General features: G+C 34.4%; 1 protein-coding gene across 7 annotated transcripts; it reads left to right on the forward strand.

Annotated features, from left to right (window-relative positions):
- Positions 1 to 27,490, forward strand: LOC106756187 (pentatricopeptide repeat-containing protein At4g04790, mitochondrial). Of its 7 annotated transcripts, XM_022778670.1 has the most exons (18): positions 2 to 205; positions 436 to 500; positions 1,599 to 1,771; positions 2,031 to 2,084; positions 2,200 to 2,817; positions 4,105 to 4,284; positions 8,179 to 8,243; positions 10,986 to 11,093; positions 12,333 to 12,446; positions 19,578 to 19,673; positions 20,853 to 20,951; positions 21,222 to 21,341; positions 24,411 to 24,515; positions 26,148 to 26,312; positions 26,384 to 26,514; positions 26,633 to 26,711; positions 26,840 to 27,057; positions 27,157 to 27,490. In XM_022778670.1, exons 3-18 carry the CDS (start codon positions 1,606 to 1,608, stop codon positions 27,350 to 27,352), a joined length of 2,514 nt encoding a protein of 837 aa, XP_022634391.1. In that variant the 5' UTR covers positions 2 to 205; positions 436 to 500; positions 1,599 to 1,605; the 3' UTR covers positions 27,353 to 27,490. The 7 variants fall into 7 exon arrangements, with proteins under 7 accessions (XP_022634392.1, XP_022634391.1, XP_022634390.1 ...); XM_022778669.1 differs by lacking the exon at positions 436 to 500 and having other exon boundaries at positions 1,409 to 1,771; XM_014638492.2 differs by lacking the exon at positions 436 to 500.

Below are 27,490 nucleotides of genomic sequence, written 5' to 3' on the forward strand. Positions count from 1 at the left end.
TTCTTTTTGCGGTTACATATCTTTCTCATTGTCTCTGTCAAAACCCTTTATTTTTCAAGACTACCGTCGTGGGAGGCTTTGCTGCACATTCGCGCCAAACTATCAAAGATTCTGCCGCACTCTGCCGTTGCCGATCACCATCGTCGAAGATCCTAAGAACAATTTTCCTTTAGCTAGAAAAGAGAAGCAAACATGAAACACTAAGGTACAAATATTTTTTTTGTGTTGTTCAAAGATTTTTGAAATGCATTTTCAGATTTATGTAAGGTTTTTTTCTTCTGTTTCTTTTTAGTGGGATACAGGTTATTTTTTCTTCATCCTTCTCCTCTTTTTTGTTTTGGAGTGCTCAAAAAAATAATCTGTGTTTCCTTGGTTTATGGGTCATCTTTGGGACTGTGCTGCTTGCCTTCTTTTTTTTTTTTCACTCTCACAAAGTTTGGAGAAGATAAGAAGTGAACACTCGATCCTAAATTCAAAGAAGGTGAACAAAGAAGAAACTGGTGTGTTCTTTTTTGGCTGAAGACTTTTGATTTTGAATATTTGTAGAAGGTGAACAGGAACGATTGCCGTCCTATTTGCCCATCCCTAAATAAGTTTGAATAGATTAAAAAAAATAATCTATTAGAATGTTTTTCAGAGTTTGCAAATATATATTTTTAATTAGATTGAACATTTATAATTGACTCAAAAGTTATAATTAACAATTAATATACAGTTTTTCAAATTAAAAGTATAATTGATCAAGTATTATAATTTGATTGAGTTGACTTGTATGTTCAGTTCCAACTAATTTCAACACTAAAAGTTAGCATAATCAAAGAAGGAACAAATGTTTACACAAGATTAGTGCTTTAAATCTAAAGTATACCACTTAAATTTTCTAGCTACCAGTAACAGTCGGTGCAATGTTTTCAAAAATGTTTTGTATAAAGTTTTCAAAAATGTTGAGATGTAAATGTAGTTAAAAAAAGGAGTAACTATCTAATATAATACCAAGAAGTAAATTAATAAGTATATCAATTTTATAATGAATTCTGAAGACAAATGAATTATTATAATTTTGAAAATTAAATTATTAATTTAGTAAAGAGTTTTTAGTTTAAAAACAAAAATATATATAGCATAGTATGAGGGATAAAAAAAATTCTTGTTTGATAAAGAGTTTTAAAAAAAAGTATTACATTGACATTTTTAAAGAAAACAAGTGATTTGTAATTACATTTTAATAATATATATTAGTACTTGAAGATAAAAATTAAAAGCATACATAATTAGGTTATTAATATATTAATTATTAAGTAATTGTTTTCTTTTCGATGTGTGTTATTTCTCTTACTGTTATTTATTTATTTTTTAGTCTCCTTTTTTATTATGATTTTCTTACGGCGTCCCACATCCTCCGTGACAGCATTTTGTGATTTTGTGTACACGCCGTTCTTCACCATTTTCACGTTGGTCCTTCGTATGCAGTAGTTGGGTTCTAACTTCAGCTTCGTACACCAACAAAAAGCGCATTTTTAGAACGAACGAAACTAACACTACTGCAACAAAACCTAAGCACCCAACAAGTAAACTCGTATTTTTCTTCCTTGTTGCAGAGCTTAGATGCGCGCCCCCGCCGGAAGAAACCTATGCACTCTCGCCGAAATCGTTCGCTCTCGGTTAATCCGCAAACCCAACACCAGTGTTGAATCCTTTATAGCACCTTCTCCTGAATTCGAAGTCGGTTTTGGTTCTGAACTGAAACATTCCTTTGAACACGACCTCGCTGGTGACTTTTCCCTTGTTATCCTTGTCAAGTTTCATTTTTTATGCCTGCCCTTATTTTCATCTGTGTTAAGTTTCATGGAGGAGTCGTATTGCGTTAATGAGTTTTGTGTTTTTTGGAGCTAAGCGTGTTAAAAAAGTATTGGGCTTTGTGGTAGTGAATGCGTTGGTTTCAGTTGTTTTGTTTCTTGGGGGTTACTTTGGTGTGCTGTTGGGGTATTTGGGTGTGTAATGGTGTTGTTTTCCAATATATTTTGGTGCAGGGGATTTGGTCGGCAAAGATGAGAGTACTAGGCAGATATCTGCTTTACTGTGCTGTAAGTGTTTGTTGAAATTACTGACAGAGTACTGGTTACCTAGAGAATTGAAATGACTTTTGTTCATGTTTTTGTTTGTATCAATGTTGGGCATGTGCTGTTTTTTCCTTTACAGCTAAACAGGACAAAGGGTCTGGTTACAAGGAAGTCGACCAGGAAGAAAAAAGGAAAAGTGCGTTAGATATACCATGGATGGCAGACCTGTCTCATAGTAATTTATCGGTTAAACGAAAGGAGGTAATGCGTGAGCGGAAGCATAAGTGGATTTTTAAATACTCTTGTAATGACCGTTTCAACAGGTTAATTAAATTGTGTGCACATAGGCTAGGAGCAACAAAAACAGTTAATGTGTTTAGTCACTTGGGTCGAAAGACAGGCGTAAAGGAGTACAATGCATTGATAAAAGTGTGCATAGAGAAGGCTAGGGCGACTGATGATGAATACATAGCTGTAAATGAGATGAGTAAGGCTTTTCACCTTTTCAAATCAATGAGGGATTTTGGATGTCCGCTGGAAGAGCAAACATATGGTCCACTTCTCTGTTATCTAATTGATATGGGTCTGGTTCAAGAATTTCAACTTTTCTCTGATGTTATCAAAGCTGAGAATCCTCGTTCAGCTTCACGATTGGGTTACTATGAAATGTTGTTGTGGTTAAGAGTTGACAATGAAGAAATGATCCGGGACATTTGCGAGTTTATTATAGTTGATGATAGAGATTCAGACTTACGAGGTTGGTTAATCAATTTTCATGATTTGTTTTATCCGATTTTGAACATCCACTGCAGGATTTTAAAAAGAAGTTTTAAGAAATTTATGAGTTGCTTTGGTTTTTTCATCTTTGGTTGATAAAGAGAAGAGAAATATGATGGATGAAAATTGTTTGAGATATGATTTCATTATGTTAGAGATACACAATTTAATTATATTAAATAGGGAGATATGTTATTTGATAGGGAAATATCTTACCAAATATTTCCCATCGTTAGATATTTATTTCATTTTTTAGTATTATGTCTTTTCTTCGTTATAAAGAGGAATACTCATATGTACACATGACACAAAACTCATCTTATGGTTTTTCAATTTGTCTTCTCAACATGGTACCAGAGCAGTACCATCCTTTGGGTTTTGTTTTGTCACTAATAATTTGGAAACAATTTAGTGAAAATGAGGAAATAATTTAGTGAAAATGTCTGCTGCTATTTGAAGTCCCTTAGGGACATGAGTTGTGACCACAAGACCTCTATCAAGATTATTTTTGATGAAATACTTGTCAGTCTAATATATTTGATTCTATAATATACCAGATTATAGGTAATGCTCATGACTAACTTATTATTACATTACAATTCCATAGATTGATCATATCTCCTCGTAACTTAATAATATCTTTTCATAGGTCAATCTTTCAGCAAAATTAAAAAGGATGAGTGGAAATATCTAAGAAATACAATAGAGATTAAAGGTATTTGGTTGAAGAGAAATAGAGAAGATATATAGAAATGAATGCAAATAAGTTAAAAATGGTGTAATACCACTTTCAAAATTAATTCCCCTCTAAATCTCCTACACTAAACAAGACCAACTTGTTTCCATCCCCTAAACCAAAAAAAGTAAAAGCAATAGGGACAACAATGGTGCCTTTTATAAGGCATTCTTGTTCTTGCTACCAGGGTATACTAAGTGACATGCTTTAAATGATAACTGCTTTGGGAATGTATGTTTGATGCTTGTGTTACAATCAATGGTTTTTTCTTAATTCAAGCCATGTTGGAAGCAATAAGAAAATTGAATTTGCACTAAATCATTTTCCCAGTATGTTGATGGATCCACCTTCCTACAATAGAAGTGATTTGAAAATTTGAAAATTTGTGATAACATTAAATTATTTGAAAATTTGTGCATCTAGTATGATAAAATTTATTAAAAACAATTCTTGTTTATTTTTATGTCCACGTGCCATTACCATTTTTGTTTCACGTGGTAGACTAAACTCAGCTAAAATTAACTGTTGCAGCAAGTTACTTGATGGCTCTTTGTGAAAGTGATAAGACAATGCAACTTTTGGATGTGGTGAAGAATGTAGACATCATCAAGCTTTTATCTGCAGAATGTATTGTAAATATATTCCGATCATTAGGCAGGCTCCAACAGCAATCTGTTGCAGATGACATACTTTTGGACTTGAGAACACGTGGTATGATTATGATCTTATTTTCTTCTTAACTATTGTTGTTAGTAGGATATTAAATGTTTTACCAGAAGTTGTAAGAAGCTATTAGAAGGTTCTGGAGATTTTTTTGTTATTATTACTTTATGGTTAGAGTTTTCTATATCTCAATGCTGATGTACTATTTTAGATGAATTTTCATTTTTTCATATTAATCCTTTCAAGATGGTATTAGAGCTCCCAATCTTGGGAGTCGTGCTTCAACATTTCTTCTTTACCTCTTAGATATGGTTCCTTTTAAATTGTGGTTCTGCTGCTGCGGTCACACCGAGTTTGCTGTCCACTGGAGCTGCTATTGACCTTTGCTAGAGTTGTCCCCAGGCCTTCTTCAGAGCTGTCATTGGACCTTTGTCGAAACTGTCATTGGACCTTGTTAGAGTGGTTGTCGGAGCTTTAGTCATTTCCATCGTCAGAATTGTCACTGTCATTGCAGCAGCCACTATTGATGCCTTTTGTTTTATTATTCTATTTTAGTTGAAGGAGGCTAACGAATCCCTATTGTTACTTAAGCATGACAACTCCACTAAACAATGTTGATCTTCTAACTTTAGAGGTACATGCACTAAGTGTTGATACTGAAAGTCTGAAATCTCTCATGCTCTATCAGTAAGTCACCTTCTTTCTGGTACTTGCTCTCTAGCCATGAATTCCTCTTTTAATAACTAAAACTTTATGTAAGTACTCTTGGGTTCTAGACTTTGATGTGACAAGTAATATGATCCTTCATTCATCTCTTTTAACATCATATGTTTCTCTTTTTAGTAACAACATTATTGTTGCTAATGAGACTTGTACCTCAGTAATTGGACATGGTAATGTTTACCATTCCTCAACATTAAAGGTGTTCTTTATGCTCCAAAACTTTCAATAATCTTATTTCTATTTATAAACTAACCAATGACCGAATGTGTTTTGTAACCTTCTTTTCCACAATTTGTGTTTTCTAGGATCTTGCCATAGGGAGGATGTCTGGAACTGTTAACGATAGTATCAGTACACAAACAAGTATCACTTGTCTCCAATCTTGCACCACCTTTGCATCATTGTCTAGGGCATCATCCTTTTCTATTCTAATGTCCATGTTTCCTTCCTTATTTTCCAAAGAGTCTATTAAGTCACTTAAATGTGATGTATGTCAACTTGCAAAACATCATTGCACCACATCTTCCTAGTAATACAAAGAATGTCCATCCTTTTGAATTAGTTCATTGTGGCGTTTGGGGGCCTACATCAAACTATAGTAAATCTAATGCTAAGTGGTTTGTCATGTTTATTGATGGTTGTACCCATGTTATATGGATTTTTCTCATGAAAGGAAAATATGAAGTATTTACTCTATTTGTTAAATTCTTCCATATAGTAAAAACACAATTTAGGAAGTCAATTAAACGTGTACGTTCTGGTAATGGGAGGGAATGTGTAACCCATGAGATGTTTAAATTCCTTTCTGAAAATGGTGTTCCTGAATTTACATGTGTGAATACACCATAACAAAATGACATTGTTGAAAGAAAAAAAAGCATCTTCTTGAGGTGGCATGGGCATATATTTCAAATGAGTGTCCGTAAATCATAATAGGGAGAAACTATCTTCACTGGTGCCTGTTTTATTAATTGATTACTCTCTTGAGTCATAGATGGTCTGACTCCATTGAATTTTGTATGAAAGGGATGTGTTGTGTTTGTCCATATTCATAGTTCTGTGGAAAATTAGATCCTAGAGCTATTAAATGCATATTTGTTTTGGTTATGCATCTAATAAAAAGGGATATCATTGTTACTGTCCTTCGAGTCAAAAGATTTTTACCTCCATGAATGTTACTTTTGATGAAACTAAGTCTTTTTTTATACATTGTCAACTTTAGGGTGAAAGTTCTTTTGAAGTTGAGTCTTTTGAATCTGAGTTATTTTGTCCCTTTCATACAAGTCGTCTCATACTAATACTACTCTTGGTACTCGTTATACTTCTCCTGGAAAATCTTGTATGGATATCTCTAAATCTACTTCTTATAAGGGCGTCTTTGTTCCCAAGTCAGGATCAACTCCAGAAATTAGTCGTGTTTCTGAAGCTACTCCTAATAAGGACATCTTTGTACCTGAGTCAGAGACAACTCCATAAATTAGTCGTCCAGATAATTTCTCTCATAATATTGGAGCAGACAAAAGTAACCTAACCTGATCTAAGAACAACAATAATCATCTAACTGGGGGTAAGTGATCCTTATTCTAAAACCCTTGAACCTCTTGAAAATTCCTTGACTATGGATTGTGAACTTGACCTTGATGACTTGTCCATTGCTTTTAGAAAAGGACCTCGGTCTTGTACTAAGTATCCTTTTTCTGATTTTTTGACTACTAAAAACATATCTATGCAGCACCAGAGTTTCCTCTGTCATTGATGCAATTATAGTCCCTACGTCAGTTCAAGAAGCATTGAAGGATGAAGATTGGGTTCAAGCCATGAATGAAGAGATGAATGTCTTTGAAAAGAACCAAGCATGGGAAATTGTTGACAGGCCATTGGATGAAAGGGCAATAGGATGCATATGGCTTTATAATGTAAAGTATAAATCTGATGGCACATTAGAACGTTACACTTAAGAAAGATACACAAGAATATTAGAATGAATTTGAGAGAGTGACTTCCCTTCTCTTAGGATTTCATATTTATAATAACTCTAAGCCACCACATACAATGAGAGGGAAAATAAGGTAATTTGAAGAGAGACACCTAGGAACTAGTCTTGGCACATAGCACCTTACAATAAAACCTATTAAAGACTATTTATTTTAACACTTCCTCTCATTTTAGAGTATACAAATTGTATGTACCAAGCTTGAAACAAATAAATTCAATTTGAGGATCTCTCAAGGTTTTTGTTAATACATATGCTAATTGATTATTTGAGCCAACAAAATTTGTGTAGATTTCCTTTGACAACAACTTTTCTCAAATAAAGTCACCATCAATTTCAGTGTATTTAATCCTCTCATGGAACATTGGATTCGCAGCCATGTGAAGGGTAGTCTAGTTATCACAATTCATATTCATCAGCTGCATTTCACAAAAGTCTAATTCTTGTAAGAATTGTTTTACCCATACAAGCTCACATGTATGGGAGGGCATTGCTTTACACTCAGCTTTGACAAATGATCGAGCAATAACATTTTGTTTCTTGCTTTTCAAAGAGATAACATTTCCTTCTGACAACACACAATATCATATCATAAGCGTCTACCTATAAGAGAACTAATCCAATCAACCTTGCAATAGCCAACAATTTGGGTATTCCCTTTATCTTCATAAAGAAGTCCTTATTTTGGAGCCTTTTTGAGATATCTTAGAATACAAATGAGAGAATTTGAGTGATTAGTGTAAGGATTTTGCATGAATTGATTCACAACACCAGTTGCAAAGGACATATCTGGTATAGTAATAGTGAGAATATGCTATTTAGTTAAGTAGTACGGAGATATTGAGAATAATTTTTTATCGTAACAATATGCTATTTACAATTTCACCAGTAAGAGTTAAAATAAACTATGCTTATATACATAAACAAGTTTCAATTGGAAATTATTGGAGCTTTAGAATAAAAGATTGCCTTTAACTTTCTTATATCGTAATGTATAATTTACTTAGGTAGAGACCTGGTGTTATATAATATAAATATAGAGATATATTTTCTTTTAAAGCTTTTGTTGAAGTTGCAAATGCACTAATTTATGTTCTTCTAGTACTTTGCCAATATCTATTAGGAATTTTAATGGATGGTGGCAGAAAGATGAAGTATTTTCTTCCTCTATAAATTTGTGGCATGTAACGCTAAGGATGTTGATGATGGATTGTTATGTGATGCAGATTACGATGAAGATAATATTTCAAACTTCATTGTTAGTTATGCTGTTAGCATTCCTAATTTAGCGGTGAGGAACTTCTCATGAATACTACTGGTAAATGTCCGTGATGCTGTATTATAATATGATGCGCTTTTGCCTGTATTATATTTGTCATTTCTGGATATTGAAGCAGAACGGCTGGCCCCAAAAGTGGGATACCGGATGACCACTATTCTAATATTTTATATATATATATATAAGAATGAACTTATAAGCTTAAAAACATAAAACCTAAGTTATCAAATTATAATTTTGTAAGTCTTAATAATACTTGTTGAAATAAGAGGGACATAGGCTGAATCCCTAATCTGTTTTGAATTCATAGGGTTTTATATCTATAAATAGGAAAATCCATAGATATGGACCTAAGCTCATTATATTTATCTCTCTCCCTTAAGTTGGTGCATATAAATCATATGTACCTAGTGTTTTACAGATATAATTATTTCTAAGTCCCCCTAATTATTTTGTAAACACATATGCTAGTTGATCACTAGAATTATTAAACTCAGTCTTGATTTTTCTAGATACAATTTTTTCTCGAATAAAATGACAATCAACTTTAATGTTTGGTTTTTTGATGAAAGATGAGATTTGAGTTAATATAAAGAACAACTTGATTGTCACTTAAGTTCCATTTAAGTGTCATCTCCAAATCGAAATTTTTTAAGCAATTGTTTAAGCCAAATAAGCTCACAAATATTTGAGGTTATAACTCTATGTTCTCTTCGACACTAGATCTTGCTACAATATTCTCTTTGTTGTCTTTTAGAAAGAGAGCCTGCCCAATTAACATTTGAATAACATATAATTCTAGCATGATTATTTTATCTATATAAGAAACCTTTCTAGGAGATGCTTTGATGTATTTCAATATACAAATGACAACATTCCAATGATTTGTACATGGATAATTAAGAAATTAACACACCAACTGCAAAACAAATGTTAGGATGAGTAAATGTTAGATAGTTAAATATTCTAACTAATCTTATATAATTCTTAGGATTTCAGAGTGGCTCCCCCTAATTAGGTAGAAGTTTGGCATTGGGATACATGGGTGTGTCACTAGGCTTTAAATTCATTGGCCTAGTTTTCTCCAAAATATCCAATGCATACTTTCTCTGAGAAATAACAATTTCACTTTTCAATTGTGCTACCTTAGTCTCCAAGTAATATTTGAGTTTGCCAAGGTCTTTGGTTTGATAGTGGTCACAAAGGGTTGCTTTACCTTTGAGATGCCATAGCGACCTTTACATGTAATCACAATATCATCAACATATATTACTAGATAGATACACCCAATGCTTGAGTGACAAAAATATTGAATGATATGCCTCACTTCGAGTTATACCGAATTGTTGAACTACAATGCTAAATTTGCTAAACCAAGCCCTAGGAAATTGCTTGAGGGCATATTAAAATATGCGGAGATGACTTGCCAATTTAAAAGAGTCTCCTCCCTTAGCAACAAAACTTGGAGGTTGTTCAAATATTGATTTCTTCTCTTAAATCATCATTTAGAAAAACATTTTGGACATTCAATTGATATAGAGGCCAATGTTGAAGAGCACCCATGACTATGAATAAGCGACCAAAGGTCATTTTTACAACTTGAGAAAAAGTGTCAACCTAATCCAATAAAAAAATTTGTGTATAACGTTTGGCTACTAGGCGAGCTACGAGCAATAGTATCTGATAGCAAAAGTTCACCAATAACTAAGAACACATTTCCCAAAAGGTAAAAGAATGAGTTTCCAAGTTACACAATTCATAAGAGCACTTATTTCATCAAGCATGCTTTAACACCAACTAAGGCAAGTTACGACATCACCTACAAATTTTGGAATTGTAACATAGGAAATAGGTGAAAGAAAAGTATAAAGAGAAAGAGATAACCTATGATAAGTCATAGCATTATTATGAAGAGAGGGATTACGGGTAACTCACAGGCCAAGATAGTTGAGTCAGTGTGGTGAACAAATGATGTACTTGTGTGTGCAACAGAAGTAGTGGAACTAGAAGTTTGACTATATTCGTGCCGTTTTGAGAAATTTGTTGAAGATAGTATATCTTGTCCTAATCTTTGAGAATCTTTGAAGGTACACGTCACATAGCTTTCACTTAAATGCCTTAAAGGCTAGCTTAACAGAGAGGTCTTTGCTTATACTACTTGATTGAACAACATTCGCCGAGGCAAAACATATTCTTGTTTCCAATTGGGACTAAATCTTCTCCTTTTACAACAAAAAAGGAACAATAGCCCAACAAAACATAAAATCACAATAAACATATATTAAAAACTGAATTTGAACTAAAAACTAATAGGAAGACATAATAAAATAAAAATAAGTGTACAAATGTAGGTCAAAACAAAGTAGGGTCAAAAGTTGTCTCCTATTTATAATTTTTTTTCTATCACAAGTTGTCTCCTTCCTATTGTTTTTTTTATATTCTGTGTCTTCAATTACTATTTCTAAAAATGTAAATGTAACATGTCTCTCACAAACTAGTTTTGTAAGTTTGAGTTAGATTGAAATCTAAATTTTAAGAAGTATATATTTCTTAAACTTGTGTGAAGAAAACTATATTTTAAGTTTTAATAGTATGCTCTTTCAATCCTATATCATGTAACTTATTTAGGAATCAGATCATACAAAAAATTATTTTTAAATTGTGTCCAACAAATTCCATAAAGTTAGAAGTCCTATAATAAGTCTGTAATGATGTGATGTGATTGATATTAAGTGTTGTTTGGTAATATTGAAGGTTGAGGACATCATGGCAAAAGTCAATAATTTGCATGAATTACTAGAAGTCTTGCTTTCATCGTCATCATATGAAAAGCTTATTTTGCATTGCTGTGGTTTAGACCAGGTATACCTCTTTTTATTCATCCTTATATTGTGGGCATCACTTAACTTGAAAAACGTTAATCATAAGAAGGAAGGAAGAGAAGAAAAAAAAGATAGAAAAAAAAATGATAACCTAATCAGTATTGAGAGCCTTTTCAGAGCATTCAAACCTGTTTCAATGCATCCATCCCATGGGTAAACATATATTCCAACACGAAATATGATCTGTTTATTATTCACTCCAATTGCACAAAATATTATTAAATCAATTTATTTACTAAAGTTTTCTCCAATTCTCTCGAGAGCCTTTTCAGAGCACTCAACTTTTTCAATGCATCCATCCATGGCTAAACGTATTCCAAAAGTGAACAAATATAAACAGTAATCTGTTTATTATTCACTCCAATTGCTCAAAATATTATTAAATCAATTTATTCACTAAAGTTTTCTCCAATTCTTTTTATTCTCTCCCACAATAGTTGTTGTTTTTTTCTACTTCCTTTTCAATCACTAAATTTTGGATCATAAACATCCTAATTAGACAGGGAAATAATTCAAAATACAAAGAAGAATAAATGCTCAGAGATCGTCTTAGATATTCTAAAATATTCTAAAATAATATTTTAGATGTTTTTATGTTTCTAACAGTATTGGTAATGCAAAAGTATTTTTATTTAGCCAACTAATTTTCTACATCTCTAATAGCATTCATCCTACTCAATATTTTAGATCTGACTACTAGAGAGAGTGAGATAACAAAGAAAATACTTCCTACACCAGAAAGCGATGGTGAGAGTTGTTCTGCCGGAATGGGGTCAGACTATGATCACCATGATAGCCAGAATGAGCATTTTATATTGGTTAAGAAAGTAGAACTGCTAGGTTTCATCGATGATGAGGAGAGTATCACACGGGCTCAAGGGTTTTTGAAGTGGAGAACACTGTACACTGGTTCAATAGACCAAATTGAGTACGGAAGGATCAACTATACACTGGTTCAATAGATTGAAACAAACAGAAACCTCTTTCACATGGGAAATATTTAAAATAACATTGATTGCAAGGTTTGGTGGAAGAAAGTTTGAAAATCCATGGGATGTTGGTTGAAATAGGAAGTGTAGAGGTCTTCACAGAGCTCATTTCTGTCCTCTCAAGCGAGGAAACTGCCTGAAAGGCAATACTTTGGGTTATTCATATACAACAACTTAACTCTGCAAATTGCATTTTTATTAATTTTGTTGCTTTTCATTTTTCAATGCAGGTGGGCGATGCTCTAGATATTGTTGAACAAATGTGTGATGCTGGCTTTAACTTGTCAACTGACGTGTTACAATTCATATTACAAATCTGCGAGGAATCTTTTGAATATATTTGGGTATAATTCATCTTCCTTACATGTCATCTATTTCTTCTTTTGATAATGTACCCAATAATCTATTCATCTCTTCTCACAACATAATAAAATTTTGGTCATAGATTCCCAAGCAGTCAATGTTAAGTATGCGTTAATTTTCGGAACTATTTTCTTTTTTAAGATCCGTAGGTCTCAAAAAGACAGACGATAATCCAAAACTACCTTGTGCAGACGTTTCGTTGACATTAGACATAGACATGTGCACTCAGAGGCATCATAGAAATTAATAGCTACTGTATGCTTTGAAAACTAAACAAAGTATTTTTTTTTCAATTGATTTAAACTTGTCTTTCACAAGTAGTATGCATGAGTTTACAAATAATATTTGCTCTCTGTAAATTAAGCCCTAATAGAAATTATTTATCAAGCATTTTATTTTGAATCATTTATACAATATGTCTAAAATAATGAAGCAATAAATCACCAAGGGCTCTAGTAACAAGTCATTATAAAATATTAGTAAACTAATTTCTTAAAACGATGTCTAGATGTACTATTGTATTGATGCTATTATTTTATTATATCATGATTATAAAATTTATATGTAGCAAACATGTAATGCATATGAATAATGTAAAAAGAAAGATAATTAGAAATCAAACATCATTTTGAAGTGCATAATCATTATTTTCATGATGGTCTATTTTCATGATTTAACCCTTTACCTAGTAAGAAAACGGCTTTCTTTGCAATAAATCCATGCAAATGTCAATTTCTTTTAATTGAAATTTGGAACGGGTAAACTTCTTATTTTGTCTTTCTTATAATTATCATTCTAGTGTGTTTAATATGCTCACTCACTTTATTTGCCTTCGAATTAAGTTGAATGATTTTTGATAGTTTTTGTTTTTCTCCTTACAATAGATGGGATTATTTAACTAATGTTGTTTTGGAATATGTTGAATAAAAAAATGTGAATAGTATGATGCTTATTTAAACTTCTTAATCTAAATAATGTAATCCATAAATGCACCCAAATAAAACTTGTAACTCATGAAAAGGCATGAGAGAGATAGGTCAAATTGAATAGTTCTATAAGGGGACAACTCATGAACAAGCTAACTTGGTTAAACAGAACTGAATTGAGCTATGTAAATGGCATAGCTTGCATATAATATAAAATATAAAACATAATACAAATATATATATATATATATATATATATATATATATATATATATATATATATATATATATATATATATATATATATAGCAAGTGAGTAGCCATTGCGTAATTTTAAAATAATTGGTCATGGAGTCTGATAGAGCCCAACTATCTATTGGGCCAAAAAATATATTAGACAAAGAAACAAAGCATCAAAGGAAATGGGGACAAGTTTATATTAGGAGAAAAAAATAAAAGGGGTTGAGGGGGACACGTAGCAGAATTAGTTAGAGAGAGAGAAAATGGGGGATCCTAGAAGATTTCCCTTTCGGTTGTTACCTTTATAGGTCAGAGGAGTGTGTGGGGGTGGATATGCTGTTTTTAACAAAATTAAGAGTGGAGAGTACCGTTTGGGTCTCTTTAGGAGATTAGCTCTGGGAAGTAGGGTTATTCCTTCTGTTTTTACCTTGATTTCAATGAAACAGGATTTCCTTATTCTCTTTTCCTCTTATTTTTATTACTCTCCCTGTGGTTTCGTAACATTTCTGGTCCTACCTGTCGGATATTTCATTCAAGGGTGAATGGTTAACACGAGAGCAGAAAGCAGAAACCAAGGTGAACCAGTGATCTCAGGAACTCTATGGAGAATTGGGTCGGGTATGTTGAAGAAGAGGTTATTCGAATGAAAGCAATCATGAAGAGTTGCGCTTGCAAGCATCCTAGAATCATTCAACACTAGAAGAGATGAGAAAAGAAGCTGCAGAAAATCAAACAAAAATGATGGAGTTGATGACGAGGAGTTTTGGAAAGAGGATTAATGAAGAGGGTGAAGGTTCGGTGGGAAAAAAAAACAGAACATAAGGAAAACACCGAGGGTGGAGTGAGCCTGACAGCCTTAGAAGGAGATGTTCTGGCGGATTTTCGACAATTAGTAAAAAGGATTGAGTTACCAATGTTCAATGGTGATGATCCTGCGGGATGGATTTCGAGGGCGGAGATTTACTTCAAGGTTCAGGAGACCAGCGAGATGGTGAAAGTAAATTTGGCTCATTTGTGTATGGAAGGAGGGACAATCCACTTTTTCAACTTTGTTAAACGATTATGATGTTTTGTCATGGGACAATTTGAAGGAGTTGCTTGAGCGTTACGGAGGAATGGGGGAAGGGAGTGTATATGATCAGTTGACAGCGTTGAGTCAAACAGGGAGCATGGATGAATGTATTGGACGATTTGAATGCTCGATCGCCCAAATTCCTAAACTCCATGATGAGCAATGCTTCTCATACTTTACCCATGGTCTGCGGGAAGAGGTCCGAGCTAAGGTGCGAAGCTTACATATCGCAAACCCTTTAACTGGAGGACGTTTGATGAATGTTGCTCGTGCTATTGACTTGGAAGTGTCAGGACGAAATAGAGTGTGGCACATGCGAAATGAGACGCATGCAGTAGGAGGTGATAATTTGGGTCACAAAATTGGGCCAAAACATAATGGGACTAGTGGGTCAAAAAGGGTATGGAGCTAATGGATGAAGTAATGGGTCAGGCCCAAATTGGAAGTGGTACAAATGATAGGGGGTTTGGGGGAGCACGTGAGAGAGGGGTGTGTCATTTATCTTATCAGGATTTGGTGGAAAGGAAAAAGAAAGGGTTGTGTTTCAAATGTGGTGGGCCGTATGGGCCAAATCATCAATGCCCAATTAAACAATTGAGGGCCATAGTGTCCGAAAATGAGACTCAGATTGAGATTGACGATGAAGAAGAAATCCCTAAAAGTGACGGTGAGGGTGAAACTGAGGAAGTCGATGGAGTTTGCAGTGCCATCAGTCTCTTCGTGCTGGAGAAAGAAACTCAAGACGCGCCTAGAACAATGAAACTAAAAGGAATGATTAAAGGGATACCTCTTCTTATTTTGATAGATTCTGGAGCGTCTCATAATTTCGTTTCGCGAAGGTTTGTTAAAGGAATGGAATTGGAATGGAAGATTACGCGGAAGATATGTATATTGATGGGAGATGGGCATCAAACAGAAGCAACAGGGGTTTGTCGGGGGTTGAAGATTGTTCTTGAGACATATGAGTTTGTAGTAGATGCGTTTTTATTCGAACTAAAGGATATTGGTCTTATCCTTGGCATGGCATGGCTGGAGTCGTTGGGAGAGATGTGGGTAGATTGGAAGAAGCAAATCATGAAGCTTAATTCGGCCCAAGGGATTAAAGTGGTTAGAGGGACGGAGCAAAGCGAATCTTTGAGTTCTAGTCTCTACAAGTTTGAAATCGAAGGGGAGGCTAAGAAAGAAGAAGAAACAAGTCAAACTTTGTTGGAAAAATTGAAACAAACATTGGGTCAATATGGAGATGTGTTTAAGGACCCAAAAGGCCTACCTCCAAAACGCCAGAAGGAGCATTGCATCAACCTGCTTCTCGGGAGTGCACCAGTTAACGTGAGGCCCTACCGTTATGCATTTCACCAGAAAAATGAGATAGAGAATTAGGTTAATTCATTGTTGGGTATGGGGCATGTTCGGCATAGTCAGAGTGCATTTTCTAGTCTGGGAATCTTGGTGAAAAAGAAAAACAATTGCTGGTGCATGTGTGTGGATTATAGGGCATTGAACAAGGTGATGGTACCTGACAAATTCCTACTCCCAGTTATTGAAGAGCTCTTGGACGAGTTGCATGGAGCTAAGTATTTTTCAAAATTAGATCTCACATTAGGGTACCATCAAGTCAGGATGAGGGAGCAAGACATAGAGAAAACGGCCTTCCGAACCCATGAGGGACATTACGAGTATCTGGTAATGCCCTTTGGACTCATGAACGCGCCATCAACATTTCAAGCTTTAATGAATGAAGTTTTTAAGAAAATGCTGAGGAAGGGAGTCCTAGTATTTTTTATGACATATTAATCTATGGGAAGGATTGGGAAGAGCATCTAACAAATCTCATTATGGCACTATAGCTGTTAAGGGATAATGTTTTATTTGCAAATAAAGAGAAATGTAGTTTTGGAAGAAGCAGTGTTAACTACTTGGGGCATGTAATTTCAGAGAAAGGAGTTTTTGTAGATCTTGAAAAAGTAAGAAGTGTGATCGATTGGCCTGTGCCGAAGAATGTCAAAGGGGTAAGGGGTTTCTTAGGCCTCACAGTTTATTACAAGAAATTTGTGCGAGATTATGGAAACATTGCGTGGCCCTTAACTGAACTGACTAAGAGAGACAACTTTAGCTGGCATGAAAATGCCCAAAAGGCTTTTGATGAGTTGAAAAGATTGATAACAACTGCTCCATGTTTATGTTTGCCCAACTTTGAGAAGGAATTTGAACTTGAGTGTGATGCCTCAGGTACTGGTGTTGGGGCCATTCTAGTGCAGAATAGACAACCTATCGCTTATTACAACAAGGCTTTAAGCCCCAGGAATTTGGCCAAATCAGCGTATGATAAGAGTTGATGGACGTAGTTTTATCCATTCAACATTGGAGACCATATTTGCTTGGGCGAAGATTTAAAGTTTTTTTTTATCAGAGAAGCCTTAAACAACTTCTGCAACAGCTCATCACCACAACGAGCTAACAAATTTGGGTGGCAAAGTTATTGGGGTATAACTTCGAAATAATTTACAAGCCGGATTGTGAAAATAAAGGTGCCGATGCATTGTCTCGAAGTAAGGATGCTGTAGATTTAAGAAAAATGGTTACTGAGCCAATTTGGATGGATTATCTTGCAATAGTTGATGAGGTGCATAAGGACGGCGAGTTGTTGGAGATCATTACAACACTGAAAGAGGGAAGAGTTAAGGAAAAATATGCAGGGTTCAGTTATCAACAAGGGGTACTGCAGTATAAAGGCAGGTTAGTGATTTCATCTCAATCACCTTGGATTCTCGATTTGTTAAAAGAGCTGCATGCGTCTCCCCAATCAGGACATTCTGGCTTTTACCGGACCTACAGGAGGGCTACAACAAACTTATATTGGAAGGGGATGAAGGGGGATATCGTGAAATTTGTTCAAGAGTGTGACACATGTCAACGTCAGAAATACGTAACTACTGCCCCAGGAGGATTGTTACAGCCGATGCCAATTCCGGAAGAGGTATGGGAAGACATAAGCTTAGATTTTATTACAAGCTTTCCAAAATCGAAAGGTTTTGATACTATATTAGCGGTGGTTGACAAAATTACAAAATATAGTCATGTCATTCCTGTAAAACATCCTTTTACTGCTAAGAGTATTGCTGAAATTTTTATCAGAGAAGTGGTTCGTTTGCATGGGGTACCTAAAGCAGTGGTAAGTGACAGAGATCCTACTTTTATAAGTGCTTTTTGGAGGGAATTTTTTAGGCTGCAGGGGACCAAGTTAAGGATGAGCTCCGCGTATCACCTACAAACAGATGGTCAAACGAAAGTGACCAACCGATGCTTGGAGACATACCTTCGTTGTTTCATCACTGATCAACTGAAAGTGTGGATTAATTGGTTGTCGTGTTGTGGTTTAGTACCACTTACCATGAATCTATAGGGACTACACCCTTTGAGGCAGTTTATGGGAGGCCTCCACCAAAGATTATTCCAGTTGTAAGAGGAGAGGTGAAAGTAGAGGCGGTTAAGCATGAATTAATTGATAGAGACGGAGCCATTCGTCAGCTGAAAAGACCTTTGATGCGTTCCAGGAGCGTATGAAGGCACAAGCAAACAAACACCTGACAGGAGAGAAGTTTTGAGATAGGGGACATGGTGTTTCTTAAACTGAAACCTCACAAGCAACACTGTTATTTCTCGCATCAGTCCTAAGCTTAGCGCAAGGTACTACGGACCTTTTGAAGTCTTTGAAAGGGTTGGAGAAGTAGCTTATCAGTTGCAATTACCACCAAATTCAAAAATACATCCTGTATTTCATGTTTCGCTGTTTAAAAAGGCCATTGGGGAGTATAAAACAACAAAAGAATTGCCAACAGGGTTAGAAGAGGACCAATCAGATATGTGGCTACCCCAGGACGTGTTGGCGACAAGAAGCATAATCAAGGAGGGAGAAAGGGTTAACCAATGGCTGGTTTAGTGGTCAAGAAAAACAGTAAAAGAAGCAACGTTGGAAGATGAGATGTCAAGGAAGGTCCAATTTCCAACCTTTAGTCTTGAGGACAAGACTATCTTTCAAGAGGGAGGTATTGATACAGCCCAACTATCTATTGCACCAGAAAATATATTAGACAAAGAAATAAAACAGCAAAGGAAATGGGGACAAGTTTATATTAGGAGAAAAAATCAAAAGGGGCTGAGGGGGACACAGCAGAATTAGTTAGAGAGAGAGAAAGTGGGGGATCCTAGAAGATTTCCCTTTTGATTGTTACCTTTATAGGTTAGAGGAGTGTGTGGTGGTGGATATGCTGTTTTTAACAAAATTAAGAGTGGAGAGTACCGTTTGGGTCTCTTTAGGAGCTTAGCTCTGGGCAGTAGGGTTATTCCTTCTGTTTTTACCTTGATTTCAATGAAACAGGGCCAGTGATCCTTTCCTTATTCTCTTTTCCTTTTATTTTTAAGATTCAAGGATGAATTTGTAGTTAATTATAATGAAAATGGACTGTTTTGTCCACAACATTAGTTCCCAATTATCATAAAATTTTACCCTTTTTTGTTGATCAATTATCTAAAATGATGATGTTGGTTAGAAATGAAGAACTAATGTTTTACAATACCTTTGTCAAAGACTAAGCGATATGCACAACATAAGATATGAAAAAAAGGTTATTGGACAAGAAAATTATTCTTCATGCATAGAGGGGAATTACATCATGGACTTCATTGTGCCCTTTTTGTATTTTCATGAAATTTCATTCTTAAAGTTAAGAAGTCTTCAATATTTTTATATTTCAGGAGAGCTTAATTATTTTATGTGGAAACTGATTCTGTCATAATTTTTAATTGTTTTAAACCTTTATTCTTCATATTGTACTGATATCTTTCTTTTCTTCCATGCTTGACTAAAAATCAAGGTACATCGAATCCATTCAATAATATGTCGCTATCATTTGGAGTTGAATGGTGAAATATGCAGGTGCTTGGTACACTTTTGTGTGAGGATAAAAGATGTAAGTTGGATCTTTTATGTTTTCATGGGTGCATGGGTATGTTGATTCAGAAGAAAATATAGTAATAAGCTTTAGTATGATATAAGTGTTTTGTTAGAAGTTATTAGAAGATTCTAGACATCTATTTGCAATCTTTACTTTAGCATTAAAGTTCTCGATATATAGAGTCTGATGTGCAGTTTCAAATCAATGAATTATATGAAATTTCTTATTCAGATTAATCTTTTCAAGATGTCCGTTTCCTGAAACATGGTTTTTGTAAAGTCGTACAAAAGCTGAGGAAATTCTATTCCTTGGTGTATAGTTTTTATGTTAACATAGTTATTGAATTACATTGTGAGAAATGATCTCATAATCAATTAACTTGAAATAGAGACGTGTTTGGGTGAATGTTTGTAGCATTGATTTTGGTTAAAGTTGATTTCGAAGAGGTTTATATTTTAATTTTTTCCCCTTGAAAGCTAGTATGTTTCAAAGTGTAAATTTTTCAACCTATCGCAAAAGCAGTTTTTATGGATGTTGTTCAATTCAAGGGGGTTTTGATAGTTCCCATTGTGAAGTCAAACATGCATGCTTGAAAGTTGTTGGATATTGTTAAGATAATATTAGATATTGTTAGTTACAATATGATGTGTATTTGGGCCCAGCCCATATTTTCCTGTATGATTCTTCATTATAAATACATTACTTGATGTATATTTTCTACACAAGGAGAATTAATCATATACCTAGTCTTTTATTATTTTCACAAAAGTAAAACTGATGAACATTATTGGTTGAAATCACTTGAACAATGCTCTAGGGTGCAAATCAAGGTGTATTTAGTAACAGAGTGGGATTTTCTATATAAGTAGGAAGTTTGCTAACATTCACCAACTTGATTTTTGAAAGCAGTAAATGACTACAATTATTTAAAAATTCGCCCAAGGTGTAGCTTGTGGGTGTACTTCTCCAAAAGAACAAACCGGTGTATGCTAGCAAATGCATGTGTATATGTGCCTCTCTCTCCATTATTTATATATATATATATATATATATATATATATATATAGTTAAAAGAAATAGAAAGACAAAAGAAAAGAAATCATAGTAGATAGGAATTCAAACTCTCAGTCTCATATTGGTGTCAACGTGTCAACTATGCAGCAAACTTATTTTGTATTTACTTTCTTAATGCAGTTTGAAGGCGCATACAAAATAATTTGTGACTTAGAGGAAATGAATGTTAAACTTACGGCAAACATGTTCAATGCTATAATGGCAGGATATTTTCGAGAGGTGACATTCCTGAATTTTTAGGATAGGTTTATCAGTCAAACATGCAACAATTTTGCCAAGTATATTTTAATGTTTGGCATTAATATCAATTGCAATATGTTGCTATTTTTATCTTTTTCAACAATAAGTGAAAATAGCCTTCTGACACACAAGGACTTACTATATTATATGCATATACTATTTTTGAACTTTTTTCTCTTCATTATTGAAAATAGTATTGAATTTGTTTCAAATAATGCATTCTTTTTTAACCATTTTGATGTTTTGTAGAAGAATATCAATGCTGGGTTAAGGGTCCTGAAACACATGCAAGGTGCCAATGTAGACCCTGATTCTCAGACTTTCAGCTATTTGATTAACAATTGTGAAACGGAAGAGGATATAGTGAAGGTACCTTAAGCTTAATGTAATGATAGTAATACATGGCTCGTAATTGAGCATAAACTCTTATATTTATGTCAATTTATTAAATTTTGTCTAGTGTTCTTGTCAAATGGTTGTAACTTTTGACATTGGCAGTCTCCAATGTTATTTGCCTTCTAAAAATTAAATGTAATATTCAACGATAGCTTACCTTTAGAATGAAATCATGAATCCATAACATGATAGTTTTGTCAGAAAACCACAAGAACTATCTCAGGAATGACTAGGAATACTGTTTGGGAAATACTGCCCTGCCCACTTGGAGCCCTTCTCATTAAATAGCCATTAGAAGTTTTCAATAGAGATCATTTGTTTTCCCTTAAATTTATCCTCAAAGAGAAAGAGTCCATCAACTTCCCTACCACTGGCAATCATCTCATCAAACCCAACATAGAAAATTTGTGACATGGAGGAAAAAATAGCTGGACAGTGTAGATCATGTTAAATTACTAAATGGACAAAATGTTACTTAACAAATTTGGGAGATCCAGGGATGAAACAAACACCAGCTGTAGAAAAGGTATCACATGAAATTCTTGTGTTTATGAGCCTACACAATTTTTTTTGAAGAACCGTTTTGAACAATTTGGTATGTGGGTATAACAATTTGTCATGCTTTAGAATCAAGGATCCAAGGGACTTTAGCATTTTGTTTAGTATAACAAAGGGTAAAAGAAAAGGAAACACCTTCTTGGGCTAGAGAAGAGTAGGGATAAAAAAAATCCGTACCAGTGGGTTGGATAGGAAGTGGATATGTAAACGGGTACTCGCTGCTAATTTAAATGGTTTTTTCTGTCTACTTGCAATCAATGTAGTGTTGAGTATTTTCCTGCTCATACCCTAATATACATTACTTGAAAAAGAGAGTGACTTTATTATTTTCTTTCATATCAATTACATTCTCCTTACGTTATTTGTAGCAATTTAATCTTCTAAAAAAGGAAAATAAAAAAAACTATACACTGAAAAATAATCTAGATGATCCTACAAACATTTTCTCTAAATAGGAAAATTCGATAGATATTTTCTCTAATTAAGAAGATTCTATAGATATTTCTTTTAATTACAACACTCCTTCTCAAGTTGGTAAATGAATATCAATAATTCCCTACTTGCCTACAACATCTGGAAATCTACCTGGAGGGAGCCGATCAGTTGAAGAGTGACTATCCTAATTGGGACAACAGTTAGGATGGGCGGGAAATATTTAGAAATAATAATTATAGTAAATAAGAATATATCGTAGGAAAATATTCCGTATAAGATATTTACAGTAAATAAGGATGTATCTTAGGGAAATATTCAGTATAAGATATTTACAGTAAATAAGGATATATCATAGAAAAATATTCAGAATAAGATATTTATAGTAAATAATGATATATCCTACAGAAATATTGAGTATCGAATGAGCGGGAAATAATTATTATAAATAGCGTTAGATTCTATTGTTAGGGTATGTTTTGGATTATTAAGTCTGTTGGCAGACGGCTACATCCTGTGAGGGAGGTTATGTTCCCATGTAATTGAAGGAGGTTATGTTCCGAATTACCCTTGTTTACTTTTGTTTATCCACATATTGCCATCAATAAAAGAAATTCATTCATTCAATTCCATTCTTTCATTATTCTTTTGCTTGCTTTGAGTGTGTGAGAGGTTGCTTTGGTTACGTCTCCTACTCTGATACGTAACAGGTTGGGTTGAACCAATTCCCCTCTGTTTTCTTCCTTAGTTTTCAGCTATGTGTGCTTATGCTCTCTTTCTTTTGTTGGCTCCTGTAGGGAGCCCAATCTCTGCTGGGTGGCATTCCATGAATTTGGGATTTATTTCCCCCATTTCAATTGTTGTGTCAACTAACCTGCCATGGTTGCAAAAAGACAAAGGTAATGAATGACAAGATAAATCACGACAGCAATTAATCTTGCCTCCAAAGTGATAATTGACAACAATGAAGGTTGTCATCTAGAATTGTGGATTACTGACAGCAATGAAAGCTGTCTTATCACTCACATAGGATGTTTTGATGCACAATCAGAGGCAGCTCTCAGGATTTGAGCGCTCTAATGCCATCTCAAATATTAGGGTAGAATCGAATTATTTTATTGCTAAGGGTCTGTCGAGTATATGTATAAGATTGGGAAACTAATTTTAGAAATATTATAACATCACATAAAGTAATCAGACCCCTATTATTCAGGGATATAATTAGATCCCTATTATTCAGGGATATAATTAAGATCCCTATATTCTTGGATATAATTAGATTCCCATGATTTAGGGATATTGTGTTATAGACTTTAGTTATATGTTAAATATGGAATAAATGATTGCTGACAATAAGTCATACAAATTGAAGTATCAGAGCATTAGAAATCTTCATATATAAACTTCTCAAAACAAGAGTTAAGTCAATTGGTGAAGTATAAGAAAAAGAGAACTGTTGACTGAAACCGTGTGTCACAGGTGATTTATTTATTCTGAGAAAATAAAATCTGCACAATAACAGAAGAGATTTTATATTCTCTAATAATAAAGATTTGATACTAGAATAAATACTACATGTCAGTGCTAATATAAATATGATCTTGATATTTCAGATTATAAAGACATGATCCTTATTTGTATCTAATTTGGGCAAGAAAAGTTATTGTTTTATTTTTGGAAGCCTGGCTCATGAACAAATTGTTCGGATTCTCCTTAGAAGTTTCAGTGTTGAAAGAATTTTCCTCAAGTATGTTACACAATCTCTTGATAATGTGTGTTGTTCACATTGATCAAGCTCATCTGCTCTAATGAAAGTCAATATCAGGATTGATTGAAATGAGTGAACCTCTAGTAATTGTTGATTGTTAAATGCTCCAGCATTCATACCCAAAAAGAAACATTTGATTAATGATTAATTGTTTTTTAATGCATCCATTCTTGTAGCTATATCCATCCACTTTTGATGACTTGATGTAATTGAGATTTTTTTTCTGATGTTTAGATTCGGTGTATGGACATTTTCAGTTGCTAATTACCATATTTTTTTCGTAGTATTGTGATGAAATGAAGCAATCTGGAATTCAACCTACAAAGCAAGTTTTTATGGCCCTTGTTCATTCATACGCAGCTTGTGGAAATTTGGAGAAGGCAAAACAGGTATGGACACAAGCAGTAAAACTGGCATTACGGTTACTGGACTAAAAGGGTAATAGAGGCATTGTGCGAAGTTTAAATTTCTAGATGATAGAACTTGCATTATCATGAGTAGCGGCGTGTAGATTGTCATGTTTGCAGTTATTACTGCTAATGCTTTCATGCAATTTTATCTGACTAATTTGATCTAATTAACCATAAATAGTTTCTGAATTCACATGTCCTGGGCTTGACATCCCTTTATGGGATTATTTCATTTCTATTTTAGCCAACTTTGATTCTGCTTTACATTTATGATACCAGCTGTAGCTTAAGTATAATAGAAGCTTTTTCTTTCTTATACTCCATATTCTTAGTCTGATTGATTCTATAATTACTCTGCATGCCTTGTTGAAATACCTCATTGACTATAAATGTGGGAAAAGTAGAGCTTATAAGGGCTTGAGCAATCCTTACTCCTGAGATAGATTTTGGGATTTGATTTGATCTAACTCAATTTCATGTGGTATTAAAACCTATCAGAGTTGATATTTTGACAACCCTCATGACTTTTTCCAGTGTATTGCAGTTTTCTTAATCAAATATAAAGAAACCATTTTGACAATCTCCATGATTCTAATGCTGTAAAACAAATGATCCAATCAAGAATTACACTCAAGGGAAACTCCCTCCTACTGGAACAATGATCCAATCTAACTATACAAGTCAAAAACTACCCCCCTGTACAATTCGAACCCTTATTTATAGTTTCTTCCCCTTTCTAACAAACCAACAAACGTGCTCCTAGTCACCAACCACCTTTCCCGCTATTTCCCACTATTTTTCTTTCTCCTTTCATACACCTTTAATGCTCTACCTGAAGAGGCCATAGATAATTGTAGAAAGCAAAAATAATTATCAAGAGAAAGAAATAACCCTAAAAATGTTTAGCAAATTCCAATGAACTTCAATCACAATGAAAACTACAGATCCTGAGGGAGGATGGAGAGGCGAGTCTGACATTGATGGTCGCCGTAGAAGAAGAGGCTAGATGTGCTATCACACACACAGGAATTGCAAGCGTGTTAGAGCTCTAATCATTCTGATTCTTGTAGTGTGGTGGTTGTGTGGCCAAGATGAGCACAACAGTTAGTTCTAACCGTGGTAGTGGTGGCGGTTGCAACGTGGAAGGATTACCGGTCTGGGTGGTGGTAGCACAATGGTCGCAAAAAACAAAGAAAAGTACAAAAGGATGGACCTAAGCTTGTTACATCTATCAACATATATTGTCAAAATTAGATCTTATAAAAGGTTTGAGAGCAATTCTCACCTAAGAAGCTAGCTTTTGAGATTGCCATATGCCCAATCCAAATTAAAGCTTTTTCATATTTTTAAATTACACCATATTTAATACAAGTGTTATTTTACATATTTATTATTCACCTAAAACTAAAATAAAAATAAAAATATCAGCTTTTACAGGCTCCACACATAATTTAATTTTACTGGGTAAATACTTAAAATTAGCCTAATTATTAGTTTCTTCATGTTGTGTAGTATCCCATGCTTTTCTAGAATCCCCGTTTTGGAGTAACTTTGTGCATCACCTCGTTTTTCAATATTGGTGTAGAGCATAAGTTGTATTTCATGTTCCAGGTAGTTTTGGATCCACACATACCAGGCAAGAGCTTAAATGAAATCAAGAGTGTACTTGTCGGAAATCTTGTATCACATGGGCAATTGTCCGAGGCTCTCCTTGTCTATGAACAGATTAAGAAAGATGGACATAAGTTGGAGCCAAAAGCAATTAAATGTCTAATTGTAAGGTTTTGTATTAGTGTTATTTTAGATTATCTACCTTCAACATTATAATTAATTGCTGACATTCTTAGGAAGAGTTGACTCAACACAATGGGGAGTTGGATGCATTGCTACTTCTACTCAACGAAATGAGTGATCTAGACTATTGGGTTGATGGCTGCTTCAAGGTCATCTTGTACTGTGCACGGAACAATGATTTGAGGTTTGAGGTTTACCCTTCCCCCCCATCCACCGCCCCCGCCCCCCACGCATTGAATTTTAGTGTTTCGAAGTTGGATTCTTTAAGTTGCTTATCTTCATACTCTGGTCTTATGGTTCAGTTCTGCTATGCTTTTGCTCAAACAACTCAAGGATAAGTTTGAAAATGATGAAATGGTACTGGAAGCCCTTTTTGACGGAGTGAGTTCTATGTTCTCTCTTAGTTCAATTTTATAAACATACATAATACGTCAGGATACTGATATATTTAATTTAATGTCTAGTTACTAAAAGGAAATGTCTTGCTAATGTCAACGGTGTGTCTATAGGTATTTTCTGCAATTGCAGCATCGGAGGCCACTCATTTACAGATTGGCCTGGACTTGCTTTGGGCAATCAAGGATGAACTGGGCCTTAGGCCGTCACGGCAGTGTCTTGATTTTCTTCTAAGTGCTTGTGCCAATGCTGGAGATTTGAACAATGCTCGCTTGATTTGGAGGGAGTACGAGATTGCTGGGTTTCCTTACAATGTATTAAGTTACTTGCGGTAAGTTGTTAGCCTTCTCTCCCTGATCCTGTTACAGTTTTTACACAGTTTTTATTTTTGCCTCATGGTTCTGGCTTTTAATTATTTCCATGGATGTAGAATGTATCAAACACTTTTGGCAGCTGGAGATGGTAGATCTGCATCCTTTATCCTTAAGAAAATTCCACGAGACGATGCAGAGGTTTGTGCTGTCATCATGGCATGTGAGGAAACATATAGTGCTCTTAATTCTGTAGGAGAGAAGAAAGAGCAACTAAAACGTAAAGGAAGAAAGAGCAAAAGAAAGAAGACCTGAATACACTTTCCAGTGACATTTGTAGGGTAGGTAGGAGAAAGAGAGATGCCTAATTTTTTATGTGGCTTTAGACATGTGCTTCACACCTGATATGATGTATCCATTTTATGCTTAATATATTTCCTACAATCGCTCTTC

The sequence above is a fragment of the Vigna radiata genome, chromosome 2 (genome assembly GCF_000741045.1).
Source record: "Vigna radiata var. radiata cultivar VC1973A chromosome 2, Vradiata_ver6, whole genome shotgun sequence".
NCBI lineage: Eukaryota > Viridiplantae > Streptophyta > Magnoliopsida > Fabales > Fabaceae > Vigna > Vigna radiata.